The 18476-nt window shown below is 59.2% G+C and overlaps 1 protein-coding gene across 2 annotated transcripts; it reads right to left on the bottom strand.

Annotated features, from left to right (window-relative positions):
- Positions 1-611: 611 nt before the first annotated feature.
- On the bottom strand, positions 612-18306 carry GUK1 (guanylate kinase 1). 2 transcript variants are annotated; one of them, XM_058286318.2, is made up of 8 exons: positions 18207-18306; positions 4508-4621; positions 4028-4069; positions 3321-3417; positions 1843-1981; positions 1686-1770; positions 1312-1397; positions 612-1027 (listed from the first exon to the last, which is right to left on the bottom strand). In XM_058286318.2, exons 1-8 carry the CDS (start codon positions 18265-18267, stop codon positions 992-994), a joined length of 660 nt encoding a protein of 219 aa, XP_058142301.1. In that variant the 5' UTR covers positions 18268-18306; the 3' UTR covers positions 612-991. The 2 variants fall into 2 exon arrangements, with proteins under 2 accessions (XP_058142301.1, XP_058142304.1); XM_058286321.2 differs by lacking the exon at positions 18207-18306 and adding an exon at positions 5634-5760.
- Between the last annotated feature and the right edge of the window lie 170 nt (positions 18307-18476).

Here is an 18476-nt window from a genome sequence, read left to right as displayed (position 1 = left end):
CCGTCGGGCCGGGACTCTCCTTGTGGTCTCTTCCAGGGTCACTGGGCACCCCTGCCACCCAAGCCTGCCCAGGCTGGAAGGCCAGGGAGCCCGTCCCCAGGCCCGGCAGGCCCAGCAGCAGCAGAGAATGCTGAGCCTGACGGCCCTGCTCTCCGCAGCGTCGGAGCTGAAAAGGTGGGTGGCGAGGCAGGGCCACCCTGCCCGGCCCACTCCATAGCCCTGCGCTCACCCGGAGCTCTGGGCAGGAAGCAGCCCCCGCCCAGGAGAGCGGACCCGCAGCCCGTCGGCTGGACGCGGGCCTTGGCCTGGGTGCAGGTTGTCTTTGCTGGGGTGGTGGCGGGGGGGTGACACCCTCCCCGGGCTGCGTCAGGGCAGGCCCTCCTGGTCCCCTGGCACACGGCTGACAGGGCCTCTCCAGGGAGGGGAGCGGCACACCCTGAGACCTGGGCATGGGGGGCAGCAGAGCCTCTGACCTGGGCAGCCTCCTCGGGGCTGGCTGGCTAGGAAGGGTGGGGGTGGCCCTGCCCCCCGCTGGGTGCACTGGGCCGCCCGGGACAAGCCCTGCCTGACCTTTGGGGCCGCCCTCCACTTGATCATGGACAGACAGACACTCCAACCCAGCAGTGATTTTATTACATTACCCTATCTGCAGGTGGGAGGGTTGGGGCCAGGGAGGCCTGAGAGCACCACGGCCAGGGATGGGGGGCCAGAGGGGCCACGAGTGGAGCCCAGGCAGCGACCCTCCCTGCCCGAGCCTGGAGCAGTGGCCTGGGCCCGCAGAGGACAAGCAGCAGGTCCCGAGACCCAGGCCTGGGAGGGAAGGCGCCACTGGGGGCCAGGGCTGGGTCAGTCCTGGGCCATGCCGTCCTGAAGGGGGTCTCACAGCAGCCCCCTGCCCAGGCCCCCTGGCTGGAGCCAGCACCCCAGGGATGGGGCTGGCACGGAGGCCTGGAATGCATCTGTGGAGTGGGAAGCACGCAGGAAGCTCTGCTCAGGAGCGGCCAGTCCCTTGGGCTTTCTTGATTTCCTGCCAGGGAGAGAGGACGAGGAAGCCTGTGGGGGAGGCTACGGCCAGAGAGGGGCCCAGGAAGCACTGACCTGGGGCCTTGCAGCCCTCCCAACGGGGACACGCAGATCCCGGGGTGGGTGGGCACGGCGGCAATTTTCACATAAGCCAGATGCAGAGAGGAACACCGTGCCCTGCGTTGGCTGGGGTGACACTGGCGGCTGGGGCCACGCCAGGTCTGTCTGGGTCCTGGCCTGACCGAGGTGGGGGTGGGACGGGGGGAGGGGGTGCGCTGTGAGCCCCACCTCAGAGAGGGCCTCTTTCAGCAGCAGGTAGGCCTTGTCCAGGTTGTCGTTGATGATGACGAGGTCAAACAGGCCGGGCTCCTTGCCTAGAAACAGGGGGTTCGAGGGGAGAGGCTGGAGGCCAGAGTGGGGGGCTCGTCCCAGGGCACCCACCTCGACCTGCTGCAAGGAGGCTGCAAGTGCGTGCTGGGGGCCCTGACGCAGAGCTGGCTGCAGCAGGAGCCTCCCCACCCGGGGCTGCCCTGGCCTGCCCCATCTGGCCCCCAACAAAGCCTCCGAGCATATTAGGTGAGAGATGGCGTCGCGGGGACGCTGGTGTGTGGGCGGCAGGGTGGGGTGCTGGGGGCAGAGCCAGGCCGCGGGGGTGGACTCACTGCTCTCCATGTCGGCCTTGGCCGCGGCCAGCCGCTTGGCCAGGCTCTCCTCCGTCTCCGTGTTCCGCTCCCGCAGCCGCTGCTCCTGAAACGCGGCAGGGGGTAGGTGGGGAAGCGTGGCTCGTGCTGCGCCCGCCCCCGCAGCCCGGTGACCCACCAGGACCTCCAGGGAGGGTGCCTGCACGGAGATGTAGATGGGCTGCAGGTCCGTCTTCTTGATGTTGCGCACGCCCTGCAGGTCCACGTCCAGCACGCAGATGCGGTTCATGGCCTGCACGGCCTCCACGGCCGCTTTGCTGGGGAAGGCAGCGCCGCTCAGCCGGGAGGGCTGGGACGGAGCCGCCGGGGCTGCCAGCCCGAGGCCCGGGCCCTCCTTCCCAGCTGAGGCTGCCTGGCTGCTTGTGCCGGCCCCCCTGCTGTGTGGCCTCCATCCCACCACCCTGTTACCAGTTCCTGGGTGCGCACCTCTGCGAGTGCCCAGACCTTGCGTGGGGCGGTTCCGGCGAGGAACAAGGCCAGCTCGGGCGCCTACCTGCAGGCCCAGGCTCAGAGTGCCTCGCCAGTCAGCGCTTCCTTCTCCTGCACGCACACCCCCTTACCCAGTCACTCCATCCCTCTGCCTGCGCCCCCACTGCCACCCACTCAGGTGCTGGAGCTCGCTTGCCTAGGCCGCTGGCTCCCTGCCCCCAGAACTAATTTCCACTTGCTCTGTGCCTGGGCCAGCTGACAACTCCCCGTGGCCCCCGTGGCTGTGCCGGGTGGCTGCTGCTGGTTCTGCCCGTGCTCTGGCCCCCCAGGTCCACGTCCTGCCCGCAGGGCTACCCCTGAGCTGGCGCCCAGCCTCCTAGAACCCCCTGGACAACCACGCCCTCTGGGGCTCCTCTGCAGCTCGCCTTGTGCCGCTTGTGCTCCTGCCCGGTGCGTGCAGGGTGCTCCCCTCACCCCCAGGCAGCCTGCGGGCTCCACACAGCGGGCGCTGTATAACCCGGGGCTCCGGGGCAGACTGCTGGGCGGCCGCTGCCTGCCAAGCTCCTTTCCGGGCTGTCCCCAGCGGCCCAGTGGCTGCGGCTGAGGCGGATTGTGGAGAGGAGCCACAAGCCTCTCCCTCCCCCAGGGCTGGCATGGAGAGCAGGCGCCAAGCGGGCATGACGGGGCCTGCTCCAGCTGCCCCAGCACAGGAACAGCTCCTGGGGTGCTGTGAGCCAGGCCCCAGCGGGCCCTGGGGAAGGGACACGCAGAGGGCATCGGCGGCTGCCACGTGGCCAGCAGACGGGCAAGATCAGGCCCCCCAACGAGGCCCGCCTGCAATGAGGACCCAACCTGGGTGCGCCCTGCCCTGCTCCCACCACAGCCTCACAAGCGCAGAAGGGTGGGCGAGGAGAAGGGGCGCAGGCTGGAGAGACCCCTCTACTGCTGCCCAGAACCGGGGGCGGGACGACAAAAGGGGCACTGAGGTACCTGTGGTGGGGGCCTGGGACCCTCCCCAGTGACTGCCCGCACACACATCGCCTTAGAAAGCTTCCCCTCCACCCAGCACATGACTGCTCTCAGAGGGGTCCTCCCACTGTCGGGGAGAGGCTGGAGGACAGGGTGATGCCAGGGGCCCCTGGGGAACGACGCCCTGGGGAGCCCCACCTGGTCCCGTACAAGTTCCCTGAGAACTCTGCGTGCTCGATGAAGTCGCCCGCGGCGATGTCTCTCTGCATCACCTCCCGGGTGACGAAGTAGTAATCTGGAAAGAGCGCTGGCTGGTCACCAGGGCCGTGAGGACCCTCTCCTGGGAGGGCCTGCCTGTCCCTCCGACACCCTGCCTGGGCAGCTCGATGCAGGAGGGCGATGGACACGCGGCGGCTGCTTCTCCTGTCGTCCTCGTTAGCTGAGACTGCAGAGCAGTGGTTTCCCAGAGTGTGGGGTCGGATGGACAGGCCACTTGGCAGGCACAGAGTCATATCCAGGATCCGAGGGCCTGCTTAGGTCGGGCGGGCACGCGCCCCGAGGGGCATACAGCTATGACTTCGACACGCGCCGACCAGGCACAGGACAGCGCAGAGCACGGCGCGCTCACGTGAGGCCGGCCGGTGCAGCGGGGTGGGAGCCCTGCCCGGCCCCCCTGGCTTCCTAAACTCCCCCTCGGGGACGTGGCTTGCGACGTGCATCCGCCATGTGCCCTGACCACATCGCCGAGCCCTCTGAGGGACTGCCCTTCCCCAGGTGGGAGGGCAGGGGAGGCTGACCCCCGAGCCTGCTGTGACCCAGTGTGGCTTGGGGGCGTCCGTTGTGCCAGTGAGCCTCCTGGAGGAAGGTCCTGCCCCGGGCCCACCCGAGAAGGGCGGCGGGCTTACCTCTACCGTTCTCCTCTCCGGGTCGCGGGTCCCTCGTGGTATCTGCAAACGAGCAAGCCCATGGCCCCCATGGGGCTGTGAGGCCCGGCCTCCCCGGCCCGGCCCCAGGGCACTGGCTGAGCGGCAGGAAGGGAGGTGCGGGAGGCTTAGGGGTACGGGAAGGTGGTCTTGAGGGCCCTCCTGAGCAAGCAGCAGGGCTAGGAGCCCGCCTGGCACCCTCGGCCAGACACGAGGCCCAGGCCCAGGCTCCCGGCTGACACCTGCCCTGCCCAGGTGTGTTATCTCACAGACACGTGCCCGCGCAGGCGGAAAGCGCCCTGCAAACCCAGAGTCCAAGAGTGCGGGCACGTCTCCCTGGGGTTGGAGGTCAGGGACCTGGTGGGGGGCGGAGCAGGACCCCGCTGGGAGGGAGCCGGGCCGGGCAGCCTCAGAGACCCGCCTTCCCCGCCACGGGAGCCGTGGGGCACCGGCGAGACTCACGGGACACACTGAAGCCAAAGATGCTGCCGTACTCCTGCAGCAGTTTCTTCAGCAGGGTGCTTTTCCCCGCACCCGACGGGCCGCTCAGCACGACCGGTCTTGGTCCCGACATTCCTGGGTGGGGAGATGGGGAAGACAAGGTGCTAATGTCCAACGGGAAGCTGGTCAGGGGGCAGCACCGGCCCAAAGGCTCTGGGCTCTTGATCAAGGCAGCGCAAGTGCTCCCAAGCGGCCGTGCTCCAGGAAAAGGGATTTGGGTTGGGTCTTTATCCAAACCCTGGCTGTGCTTTCCCAAACTCGGAATCTGAGTTTGCCTTGGCAGATTCTGCTTTGGGATTAAGTTAAGCTGTCTCACACACACACACACACACACACACACACACACACACACACACACAAAACACACTGATCATAAAGCAGAACTGAAACAGGAAACTCCCAACCAAGAGGAGAAGCAAACCTGAGGCTTTCCTCTCGCCCTCCCCACCTGGGGAGTGTGCACTGCGCCTCAAAAGGAGCCTGGCAGCCTGCACACGGCCCCCTGGGCTCCTGGCTCTCGGTGGCTAGCTGCCGTGTCCCAGCCAGACCCAGCGAAATTCTTTTCTTCAGGCAGTAAGACAGCCTGACCCCAGCGGAACGCCAAGGGCTCCGTGCCCTCAGCTCCATACCCACAGCCAAGTAAGAAAATGACAGCCAGGTGGAATCCTGGACCTGGAGCAGTGGCCGCAAGACCAGGTCTGTGGGTGTACAGCTGCCTTTACCCCCTGGCATGCTGGGTTCAGAGCCCTGGGAAAGGAAGGTGCCCAGAGCACTGTGGGGGCTGGACGGGACACCCAACTGGGGAGCAGAGAGGGAGAGCACAGCAGACGGAGAACCAGCTGCTGGCTGAGTTCTCCAGAGCCAAGGTTTGTCGGGCTGGGCCCTGAGCCGGGCCGTGGGTTCCGCCCAGGTGGTCGGGGTCCTTCCTCCCCACTCAGGGAACACCTCCCAAGGAAGTGTCTGCAGGCAGCCAGGCGTGCCTGGTTCCTGGGACAGACGCTGCTGCTCCTGGGCCCACACCTGCCCCCGCCTTCCTGGCCTCCCCGCAGCTCCCCAGGCAGCGCTCCTCCCCCCGGAGGCCCCCTACCTCCTCCCTGGAGCGTGCACTCTGCTCCGGGTGGCCGGCACACGCCTCCGTGGTCAGCGCACTTGGCAGGCAGCAGCAAGGAGGGGCTGAGGACCGGTAGGCAAAGCCGCCTTCCTAATCCCTGCCAGCCCGCCCTCCGAGCAGGAATCTCCTGGGCATTCCAGTGCTGAAGTCTGCCTCCACCCCAACACCCCCTTGCGCTCCTTGACCTTGAGAGGCACACACGTGTGCCCAACCACCCCACGACTGCGTGGGGGATAGAGAAGCCACAAGGAGAAGGCAGGCTCGGGGGCTGGGCGGCTCCAGCTCCGCTGGGAAGCAGCGGGGAGGGCTCCCAAGTCTGCACAACTCCTGCTGCTCTCCGAGGGCTGGCGCTGGGCCAGGAGGGGCTCGGCTCAGGAGACAGGTGGACAGGAGCCTGGACGGGAGCCACGTGGGAGGGCTGGGAGGTGATTTGGAGAAAGAGCCCGATGAGGCAGGCACTACCAGGCTGTTGGGGGCCCTGGGGAGAGAGGCCCGAGGGGGAGCTCGGGGAGCTGGAGCGGAGCCGTCTAGAGCCTGGAGTGCCGCCTGGACCCTCGGGCTCCCTCTGGGAGGTCCATCTGGCAAAGGGTCAAGGGGTCTGCGGTGTAGCTCAGATGGCCAGCAGACGGGCCAGCCACCCCAGAAAGGTGAGCTGTGGCCCTGGGAGGCCCGACCCAGCAGCCCAAAAGGCTGCTCAGTCTGCTGCGGAGGCCACGGCCACGTGCCCCTCACTAAACCACGGTCCCACTAAATCCATGACTTCCAGGCCCCTGCCCCCACATGCCCTTGAAAAAAACAAAAGGCAATAAGAATGATCCACGATGAAGAAAAAGACATAAGAAGAGAAGCTGGGAGTGGCTACCTCCGAGTAATGAATTCTTTGATTCTTTTCCGCCTCTTCCAGTTTTCTATTTTTATCCAAAAATGACGCCACTTGAGTCAAGAGTCCTTTTTCTCGTCTGCCTCCCAGCTCCCCCCACCCACAGAACCCGCCACCCCAGTCCACTCAGGCTTCCCACCTCTGCTTCTCCGCTCAGCGCAGCCCTCCCATCTCCACTGAGAGCACCCGGCCCTCGGGGGCCCGGCACCCCGCCCTCTGCCCGCAGCGCTCCACGGGGTGTCACTCCCGCAGGGCGGGGTACAGCGCCCACACAGAGCAGCCCCGGGGGGCCCAATGCTCCCGTCTGAAGCCCCGCTGCAGGTCTGTTTTCTGTTGAGTCACTGGCACCTAGCTGCTGGGTTCTGGTAGTCATCTCAAGGGCTATGAGAGTTTACATGCTGATGTGTTTAGGATTTTTAAATAGCTATTAATACGTGGGACTCATTTGTAGTTACCGCTCTGTGTGCGCGCGCACACACACACCTGGATTATCAGTTTTGGGTTGAATGGTATCTAGTTCAGTAAGAAGAATCCGGGAAATTTTAGGCTGTATAAATTAGAATGAATTATTTTAAAAAGAACATAGAACTGGACAATATATGAACCTTATTGTAAACAATGGATTATATCTAGTTAATATTACAATTATTAAAATGTTGTTTCATAAAAGATGAAAGCACCTCACAGTGTTTGTAATTAGCAGTGCTGTTATATGGGTATGGCAGTAGTTGAAAGGGAAAGTCTAAGGTCATGTATATTACTAAAAAGAAAGCTAAAAAATGTAACATGGGACTGTATAGCATAGTGAAACCTCATGTGAAATATGAATATGAGAAACGTTGCATATATGACTTTTTTTGAAACTGAACAAACGTTATGTATGTTAATGTTACAAGATATTAATTACAGGCAAAAAAAAAAAAAAACCAAAGAAACCAAACCATCATGCTAAATAAAAGAAACCAGACACAAAGCACTACATATTGTATGACCCACTTATACAAAATGGAAATAAAAATCCATTTATAAAGGTGGAACTAGATTAGTGGTTATATAGGGCTGGGGAAGGATAGAGAGATTCAGATACTAAGGGATGTGGAGTTTTCTTTTTGGAGTAATAAAATTGTTCTAAAATTTTTTTGTGGTGATGAATGCACAACGTTGTGATTATATTAAAATCCTTTGATTATACACTTTGGATAGAGTGTATGATATGTGAATATATCTCAATAAAACTGCTTTTTAAAAAAGTCCTTTTGTGAATTGTTATCAAATGCACCACACTAATGCAAGCTGTGAATGATAATGTGGTATAAGAGAACTGTATTTTATGTATGATTTCCCTGTAAACCTACAACTTCTCTAATAGAGTAAAAAGAACTTAGCTGAAAAAAAAAAGAAGCACCTGGAAGCTCTCACTGTTTCTACCAGGGGTTAAGTTGTACCCTCCCCAAAAGATCCGTTCATGTCTGAATCCCAGGGACGGCGAGTGTGACCTTACGTGGAAATAGGGTCCCAGAAGGCGAGACTAGTTAAGGCGAAGCCAACTACTCCAACACGACTGGACCCTTAAGAGGCGGGAGGAGACGCGAACAAGGTCCCAGGGGAGGAGGCCACGGAAGACGGAGGCAAGGAAGGGGGCCACGAGGAGCCAGCAGATGCACCTGCAAGCCAACAAGACCACAGGTGGCCAGCAACCACGGACAGCTGCAGAGGCAGAGAAGCCGCCCCGGGAGGCTTCAGGGGGCACGGCCCTGCAGACGTCTGGCCTCCGGAACCATAAGGCAGCACATTCCTGTAGTTTTAAGCTACCAAGCCTGTGGTCATTTCTTACAGCAGTCTTAGGAAACCAACGCAAGAGCATCTAGATACTCCTTTAATTGCTACAACGTTTTAGTCTGCTAGGCTGCTGAAATGCAATATACCAGAATCGGATTGGCTTTTACAACGGGGATTTATTAACTTGCAAGCTTAGAGTTCTGAGGCTGGCGATTCTAGACCCCTGTCACGTGGCGAGGCACATGGTGGCGTCTGCGGGTCTCTCCCTTCTCTTCTGGGTTTTGGTGGTTTCAGCTTCTGGCTTCTGTGGCTCTCTCCGGGTTTCTCTCTTCGCCTGATTTTCATTCTTGTATGAAGGACTCCAGTAAGAGGGTTAAGACCCACCCTGGGCCATGCCTTACTGAAGTCATCTCATCAAAAGGCCCTTCACAGAAGTGACCTAATCAAAAGGTCCTACCCTAATAGATCCACACCCACAGGACTCGATTAGCTTTAAGAACACGATTTTCTAGCTTCAAACCATCACACTATACATACAAGATTATTGATGGTCACAAAAGGCTTAGGACTCTTGGCTCTTCCCTCATTCATCTTTCTTGCTTACACTTGTTGTGGCAGCTTGAAATTATTTTATGAATCCCAAAAAAGAGAAAGATTGTAAACCAATCTATTCCTGTGGGTGTGAAACTTCTTGACTGCATTAAATCTGGCTGAGGGTCCTTTGATTAGATTACTTGATAGGATCCCTTTGGGGTTTTTGATTGGACGGTGTCAGTGGGGCGTGATTCATGTTCAGCCTTTGCCCTCTTGCTGGGGTCTGATAAAAACACTGACACAGAGAGGGACTCACACAGACACAGGAAAAGGGGAGTTGCCATGTTTGATCCAGCCATGTCAGAGAGGACTGCAGGACTGCTAAAGCACAAAGCCCTCAAGAGGCTGGGCCCGTGGAGCAGCTCAAGAGGAGACCAGCCCTACACCAGCTTTGCCTATAGCTGCAGAAAGGCAGAGGCCTTGCAAAGACCAGTGGCCGTCTTGCTTCCCCACACGGCAACTGACTTTGGTGAGAAAGCACTTGTTATGGTGCCCTGAGTTGGACTTTTCACAGCCTTGGAACTGTAAATGTTTAACCCATATAAATCCCCTCTATAAAAAGCCAACCCATTTCTGATATTTTGCATCAGCAGCTCCTTTGCAAACTAAAACACTTGTACACCAAAACCAACTATAATAGTTACTATGAAGCGCAGAGGTGAAAGGAAACAAATCACACTGTGAGGCGGTTTAGAGGGTGCTGGCACAGATGGCACGGCCAGGCCGGTCTGGCTGAGGCCGGGCGCCCACAGCGTGCCAGGGGTGTGAGCAGGCCCTCATCCCCTCTGCGCCTCTGCTCTCTATCTGGCACACAGACAGTGTCCAGTAGATGCTGAAACATCATCGATCTGAAAAGTGGCCATGGCTTGAAACTCCCTTCCAGCAGGGGCCTCTGAAGCACATGGGACGGTTTCTCTTGCTCTAGGGGTGGGATACGGAGTCCCCTAAGGCGGATCTCGGCTTTGGAAAAAGCCCGGAACTGAGGCCACCCAGCCTGGTGCAGCGGGTGAGGGGAGGGGCTGAGGTGAAAGGGCAAGGAGGGAGACCCACGGACCTGAGACTGCACCGAGTAGAAGGAACTGCTGGGGCGGGGGTTACAGGCCCAGGGCTGTGAGGGCTGCCAGGAAGGCCTCAGACACCCGCCTGGCGCCTCGTACCGGGGAAGGAGGCCGGGGGGCTCCGCGTGCCACTATTCTGCCTCCTTTCCCCTTCCTAGGAGCTGGGAGAATCTAGCTACCTGCACTAGTCACCCTGGGCCCAGCAGCCATTCTCTAGTCCTGTCTCCTTGACTTCTTGGTTCTGCTCAATACAAGCAACCACTGCTCCCTCTTGGAAACTCTCTTTATCTGGCCTGCACCCTACCCCAAGCCCCTCACGTGGGAAGACCCAGGCACAGCCTTATGTCCCACCGCTCATGGCTCATCTCCCAATGCCAATCCCCCAAACCCCAGACCCCACGCAGGTGTCCACTGGACAGCTCTGTGCAGGAAGGCCCGTCTGAGGCCCCTGTTCCTTCCACTGCCCACAAGGAAGTACCTCGTTTTAGCTAATGGTGTCACCACCTGTCCTGGTTTGTCTTTTGTGGACCCGAGAAAATTGCATTAAGTTAACCCATTCCTGTTCCTACACATGCAGTGTAGATGGGGCCTTTTGAGTAGACTCGGTTAAGGGAACTTTACGTAGATCGCTTCTGATTAGATTGCTTTAAGTCATGGACTACATCAGTGAAGCATGACCCAGGTTGGGTCTCTGCCTCTTCCTGAGGTCTTAAATAAATTGAGAACTGAAAGTGGAAACACACAGAGGAAGACAGCTGCCATTTTGACCTTGCCATGTGAGAGAGAGGTTCGCCTACAGCTGCAGAAAGACAGAGAAACCCTGAAAGTCTGAGAGAGGCCAGGGGCTAGAATCAGTGAGGAAGGTGAAGCGATGAGTCCCCCAAGGGGCAAGGCCCATGGAGCAGCTCAAAGCTGAGCGGGAAGGTGGGTCTGGAGGAGAAGGCAGAGCGCGACTGGCAGGCCCGCCATCTTGCCTTGCCATGTGGCGGGAGTCCAGGACCACCAACAGCCGACCTCTGGAGAGAAAGCACCTCTGATGGTGACTTGATTTGGACATTTTCAAAGCCTCAGAACTGTAAGCTTTTACCCCAAATAAATTCCCTTCATAAAAGCCAACCCGTTTCTGGTATATTGCACTGGCAGCCTTCCGCAAACTAGTACACCATTGATCTACATACTCGGCTCAAGCAAAAACCATTTCTCTTCCTCAGTTGACACAACAACTCTGTCAACAAGTCCTGCTCATGGGAACCTCCAACCACGCCCTGCACCGGCCCTCTCATGTCTCCACCACCCAGGCCACCACTGCCTCCCGCGGGGACTCCAGCAGCATGCCTCGCCACCTGTTCTCTACATGCAGCCAGGTGACCGTCTCCTTAAAGCCTAAGTCAGAAAACACTTCACTGGTGTCCCAGCATATCTGGAATAAAATCCAAACTCTGCACGCACTTACAAAGTGGTGCCAGGCCCATCCTCGGGCTTCACGCTGTCTATTCCACTCCAGATCCACACTAAGCTGGCCCTGCCCTGGGGATTTTGTGCTAGTTTGTCTTGTGCCCTTCCCCAGATCTTTGCAAGGCTGACTCCTTCTCATTTAGCTCTCAGTTCACCAAAGTCACACCCAGTAAATGTCAAGCAGAAATGCTGGCTATCATGACCTGTACTAATTCCCAGCACAGCTCACCGCTATGCTCATTTCCTTTCCTGTTCTCTAAGTGCTCCAACCGCCGTGATATCCTCAAGGAGAACAGAGGCTGAGTCTGCCCTATTCAGGGCTGGGCCCCAGGCCTGGCGCACGGTGCTGCTGGATAAAGATGCGATGTGAGCGCACCTGGAAGTCCTCAGCCTGCAGCCAGGGAGAAGCCCAGGCTTGTGTGAACACGGGCCAGTCACGTAGCAACACAGCCACCTTAAGAGGCAGGGAACTGTCCTAAGGAGAAGACAAAGGCCCCAAAGGCTGTGGTGATGTGGCTGCGGTCCACTGGCGTAACTTGACGCATTCAGCCTCAATCGTGGGGCTCTGGGCTCTGGGCTGGTCTTATCTCTGTGGAGCAGAGGGTCAGTCTGAAGCAGTGCTTCCCACAGCGCTGTGGGTTTCCCACGGCAGGGCCTGCGGCTTGCGTTTCCCACAGCAGCGCCGGAGGTCTGGGTGTGTGCAATGCCAAACTGGGCCTCCAGGGGGTGCTGGTGTGCCCTAAGGCGCGGTGCCCCAACCCAGCTGAGAGAGCCCCCCGACCCGTGTGTGCATGCACCTACATGTAAACGCGTGTGCACACATGGCTCCAAGGCCACTGCCACACAGAGCAAGCCCCTGTCCTTCCCCTCCAGGCCCAGGTCTAGCCTGGTGTCCCTTCCCGTGCAGGTGCCATGTGAGGCCTGTCCCCTCCGACAAAGCTTCTTGGCTCGAAGGTTGGCCCGCAGCGGGGAAGGTGACCTGCTCCTCTCAGCCTGTCCTCAGGGAAGTGACGAGGGGAGACGGAGGCAGCAGACCCCGTGGCACTCTGCTTTTCCATGACAGATCCTGAGGGCCTGCTCCCAGATGTGGTGTAGGCAGGGGAGAGCTGGGAGCGCCAGCAGTGGCGGGAGTGGAGGGGTGGGAGGAGCACTGAGTGGGCAGTGGGAAACACCCAGGAAGGTGGTAGAAGGCCTAAGAGCCCTGAGGCCGCTCCCAGAAAGCGCCCTGAGGGGACAGGCCTCATGCCCAGGGGACAGTACACAGCGTCCCATCCAAGTCCCATCCAACTATCGGGCCTCCAGCGGCGGCCCCACAGCCCCCTCCCAGGAAGGTGCCAAGTCACTCCCCTGACAAACACCCCCGCTTTATGGCTGTCCCCATCTCCTGCTGGCCCAGATGCCCCCCACCTTCCACCACGGTGGCGGAGGGGCATGCACTCACACCGGGTTCTCCGAGACCTCCCTGGGGCAAGGGGGGGCAGTGGCAGGGGGCCTGGCTGCCCCCGCACTCGCCCCCTTCCCATGCTCACGGAGCAGGGCTCACCGCCCAGGCAAGCGCAGAGCTGTCTTGTCTTTCTGGGACCCAGCACAGGCTGTGGGCTCCCCCAAAGCAGGGCTGCCCACATCGCCCCACCCCGGCCCCCAGCACACAGTGCCTGGAACACCTGCCACTCATCGTGAAGCCTCCCTGGCAGCCCACCAGGTCGGGGCTCACACCAAATCTGTAGGGATGTCCCCTTCCAAGGGGAATGGGGGACGAGAAATCCTTTCTTGAGTCCACGGCGAAAGGATACAGGAAGGAACCTGCCCCTGGGGAGCGTCCCTATTGCTGTGGCCCTCCTCAGGGACAGGGAGCGTACAGGAGGAGAGAAGTCAAGGTCAAAAGTGTCATCAAAGCCCTGCGTGTCTGAGAAGCAAGAGCCACCTTGCCCGGTCCGTGCAGAAGCACCTCAGGAACATAACAATGGAACATAACAATAGAGAGCCTTCGATGGCTCGATGGCTCGTCCACCTGCCCAGCCTCTCCCTCGCACCCCCAGCCCGCAGGCCCCTCCCACCAGCACCCCCCCGCCTCCCTGTCCTCTGACCTCCCAGGTTAAACCTGCTGGCCGGACCCAACAGCTTTCTCTGGACCTGCCTGTGGTTTCCGGGCTCATTTGCCAGTTGGTCCCCCATAGGGCCTTTCCCTGCTCTGGCCTCGGTAGGCCAGCACAAAGCCTCCTGGTTTTCAAGCTCTTCGTATCTGGGATCCAAGCTATTTCTGGCCACAAGCCCACATGTAAAAAAAAAAAAAAAAAGACATTTTTCTTCCAATGCACAGCTAAAAGAAACCCAAGTTTCCAAAATGACACTACAGCACATTTCAGTGCTGGTTGACACTGGCCCTCTGTTCCACGGCTGGGACAGGCAGCCAGAAAAGGCCTGGCAAGCCCTGCCCTGCGCTCCTGGACCCCATGGCCCTGCCACTCGCCTGAGGGTGACTGAGCTGGCAGAGTGTGCGGCCCTTCCCGGCCTCGTCCATGCCTTCTGCCCAGGGCTGGGAGCGGACACCTCGTGCCAACAGATGCGTGTACTCGCATGGAGCATGGAGCCCCAGCCATGCACAGGAGGTGCTCAGCCACCAGGCCCACTCCCCTCGTCCCCCGTCCCCATGCTGTGTGGGCTCCCAGGTTTCCCAGGTCCCATCCACTCACCTGTCCCTGGATGGTTAAATGGCTGGCTGTGAGTTGGGAGAGGGCCATAAGGGCAGGGGGACGAGCACCAGCTCAGCCCTGCCACCTGCTGGTGCTGGGGCTGGACGGCGGGAAGCCCTACCAAGCGCGTCAGCGCCTCGAGGCCGCGGTTCTTGCCATGCACTGGACGATGTGGGAACAGGCTGCAGATGCTGGAGGGCTGCTGCCTCCTCTCCCAGCTGTTCTGCAAGTAGACATTTCCCTCCCCTCTGGGGCCAGGAGCCACGCTGAGTTTGGCTCTACCTCTAGCACGAGGGCACCTCACACCAAAGTGTATGGGAAAGTCAGCCAGCTTCGACAGCACTGTGGGCAGGTGGAGTTGGGGGTGGGGGGCAGGTCCCCTGGGGGGGCCTCTTGGCTGGCCAGAAGCAAGCACACTCAGGCTCCCAGTCCTGGGGTCAGTGTACTGATGGCGGAGGGCACGTTCACGGCCGCTACTGCTGGAAACAACCCTCGTGAATCCTGGCACAGACTTGACTTCTCGGGAGAGGAAGCTCCAGGCAGTGGGCAAGCTGACCGAGCAATCATAAAAGGCTACCTCTGATGGCTACGCAATCAACGCTTGACAGACCACCACAGCCTCAGAAGTCTCAACTCCAGTTACCATCAAGGCTGGATGAAAATTTCCAGGCCTGGCCTTGGGGCCCTTGTGCCTGGTGAAAGAGGAATTTCTGGGGTTAGAGATGTCTTCTATGGGGGGGATACAATCCCTCTAGCCAAGAGTATTCTGAGCCCGCTCTTCTTTGACTATGCCACGATCCCAAGCCACTGATGTGTGGCGAGAAACAGAAAGGCCCAAAAGAATGAGGACGCAAGCAATTTCCAGAGAAGCTCAGACATGGAAGGTATCTTGGGAGTCAACTGGTGCAACCCGTGCATTCAGAATCCTCTCTACTGGAAGGCTCCCTAGACAAGGAGCCCCCAGCTGTGCTCCCTACACCACCACTGGACCACTTTTCTTGAGAAACACATCCCTTCTCTGGGGGAGAAACCCGCCTTATGGCTTCCACCCACTGGTCCTGGTTACTCAGCCCTGGGAGGGGGAAAAGATTGCACCACTACGCCCCAATCTCTCCTCAGTCTCCCATAAAAGAGGCTTAGTCCTTTTAACACAGAAAAGAAACTGTCCATTCCCTCTTGCAAAATGCAAGCAAGGATCCACATGGATTTGGAAAAGGGGGTTGGGCTGGCAAAGGGAAAGCTGGTCAACAGTCGCCACCCAACCAGAGAGGCCGTGTGTGTCGTGGAAGGCTCACTGCCCTTAGTGGAAGGGCTCCAGGGACATGTCCAGTTGGGACCTTTCCTCCTTACAGGCTTGGGGAAAGCTTTTTTCCTTTAGAAGTCTCAGGGACGCACCTGAAGAAACCTGGGCCTTCTCATACAGAATGAGGTAAGAACCTTCCTTTGGTTCAGAGGCCAGCCTCATAACTGAAGGCCAAGAAATCTCCCTAGAACTGGCATCTTCTGCAGGGCTATGCTGCTGCGTTCATCTATCAAGGAAAAGAAGTGCAGACTGACTCCTGCATGGCATCATAGCGCCAGCTTCATGGCTGCACAACAGAAGGTGCAAGAAAGAGAAAGGAGCGGGAGTGGGAGGAGCCCTGAGGCCTCCAGGGGGGTTGTCAGTTCTTTCAGGCAGAGGGAAAACAGGTCCAGCAACACAGGGGTCAGCCATGGACCATGTAGGGAAACTGAGACCCAGCAAGTGTAGGTGTCAGCCATGGATCCAGAAAGGAAGCTGAGGTCTACCAAATGCAGATGTCAGCCATGGAGCCAGAAGGAAAACCGAGACCCAGCAAATTCAAGTGTCAGCTATGGACTCAGAGGGAAACCGAGGACCAGCAAATGCAGGGTCCACCACAGTCCCAGAGCTGGACTGCAAGGCCACCTGCCTGCCACCCCGTGAGTCCCAAGGCCACACCCTCACTGCTCTCCCTCTCCCTTTGGGGGCTGTGGTCACCTTCCTTCTGGCTCCAATCATGTCATGGCAGCCCTTCCTTCCTGCTCTTCCTTGAATCCTTCCGACCTCATCTTTGGGGGTTACACTGTGTGTGCTGCAGGAGAGGAAAGCTAAGAGCCTGGGGTGTGACTGAAGAGAAACATTCTGTTTTACCTCCAGAACTTCCAACATGGGTTACTCTAGGAAACTACTGAGGGTATCCACCCAGGAAAAGATGGAGGTGCGGGGCTACATGACAGTCCCAGAATCGAAAGTGGAGCCCGGTCAATCCTAGCCAGCACACACTTAGCACATGCCAGGTGTGAGCGCAGGCACGTGTGCGGTTACTTAGGAGGAGGAGGACAGAGAAGGCACCTTATCTGGCAGGAAACTCAGCTTATAAATCATTGAGACAGGAAACCACACAAGTGTCAGATCCCTCCTGGGGTGGTGAAGGAGTAGGTTTTCCTGACTTCCTTATGGCAAGTCTTGGTTTGGGGAGGTTAAGAGTTACAGAAAAGTCCAGATTACTGTAGGCACGTAGTCTAGGGGCCCTCATGAGGAACCCGAGCTCAGGCAGCAGCTGAGACAGACACAAGGGGCGTCTTTGCCAACAGATCAAACTCCCCTCCTCTCCTTTGGCCCACCCCAAACTGACCAACCATTGTCTTCAGCTTCCAATTTCCCCTACGTGCCCGCCTCATCAGCTCAGCCCCAAAATACCACCAGGATGAGAGAGGTATCTTCCTTCACTATTCCCCCACACACTCCAGTCACTCCTAGAAGGGTGTTTAGGAGCGACGAGACGTATGGCTTCAGCAACCTAGACTTCGAGCCTCTGACCCTGAAGGAAGCTCTGCCCCAGTACCTTTGCATGTGAGTCAGGAAGGCCCGTCCCCTGACTGGCAGCCACATGCCGCTTGGCCGGGCCCCCAGACCACCTTGTAGCTCATGGGCTGTGAAGGCAGGCGAGGAACCCCCGCTCTCCCAGAAGACGCTGGAGCAGGGAGCTCCCTGAGAGCAGCCTGGGACTGCCTGGGACTACCTTAGTTGTGCAATCTGGGAAGGAAAGCTGGGCCTCCAGGAGGGTTTCTGCCCTGCTGCTCTGAGCTCACATTTTCAGATGCCCTAGAAGCCAGTTGGGAATGTGGGAACTGCTAGTATATCAGATTCCTTAGGTGGCTATGGAACAAACTTTGGAAGCTGGATCCCGCGGTACTGCCAGTTCTACTGGGTGGCCCATTTTGGGGAGGGCTGTCAGACTCCTTTGCATCCTGCACCTCTCCATTCTGCTGTGGCAGGCAGTAAGAAGTCCTCAGGTTGAGGGGATTTTACCAGGTGTCTAGAACTTCACATACCACGAATGACACAGGGGGACCAGCTTTTAATTTGTCCAAATAGAACTACCAGGGTGCGGGAGTAGCTCAGTGGTTGAGCGCCTGCCTTCTACGAACGAGGTCCTGGGTTCAATCCTGATACCTCTAAAGAAAAATTTTAAAAAAAGAAATAGAACTACCAAAGGCAGTGTTTTCACACTTACACTCAGGCACGCATAACTTCAGAAAACGGGCAGTCCTTTAAATATAATAAATTTGTCCGATAAAAACACTCCCTCCACTGTCCCATCTTTCTTCCTCGGCTTGCCCGTAAACTTTGGACGTTGCTCTGCGAACCACTGACCAACGACAAGGACTCCAGTGGTTGGGGAAATGATCAGAATTTCACGTGGGGGAAAAAAGGAAGCGTTCCTCCGCTGCCGAGCACTCTTAAGAGGTATTGATAACAATGTGACTATCGACAATCTGCGCTCGACAGAGTATTGGAAATGACTCGGGTACCCGCAGCGAGCTGGCTCCCACGGAAGGGTCGACAGACCGCACGTGAGCCAGGATTCAAGGCCGCTTCCTTCCACCTCGGCCCCGGGGGAGGCCGAGCCGAGGGCCCGCCGAGCCACCTGCCCGCCGGGGAGCTCCGAAGGCGCGAGACCCGGCCGGCCCCCGCCCCCAGCCCCCGAGGTCCGGGCCCTGCAAGCCGCCGCGCGCCCTGCGGACTCGTCGCGCCGGCCGCCCCCGCGCGTCGCCCGCACCCCGGAGGGGGCTGCCCCCCACTCACCTTCCGCGAGGGCCCGGCCCAGGGCGGCAGCCGCCAGCCCGGCCAGCGGGCGCCGCAGCATGGGGGAAGTCGGCGCCGCGCCGGCTCCGCCCAGGCCGCCGCCGGCTCCGCCCCCGTCCGCAGGGACGTCGGCGTCCTGCCGGCCCCGCCCCCGCCGCGCGGCCGCGCCCACGCCGCCCGCGCCGGGCTCGGCCCCCGGGAGGAAGCGCCGAGCTGGCCCCGCCCCCGCCGCACGGCCCCGCCCCCGGGGGCGGCTCCGCCCGCGCAGGT

The sequence above is a fragment of the Dasypus novemcinctus genome, chromosome 2 (genome assembly GCF_030445035.2).
Source record: "Dasypus novemcinctus isolate mDasNov1 chromosome 2, mDasNov1.1.hap2, whole genome shotgun sequence".
Taxonomy (NCBI): domain Eukaryota; kingdom Metazoa; phylum Chordata; class Mammalia; order Cingulata; family Dasypodidae; genus Dasypus; species Dasypus novemcinctus.
The sequence above is the reverse complement of the archived record's forward strand: the minus strand, read 5'-3'. Positions and strand labels throughout refer to the sequence as shown.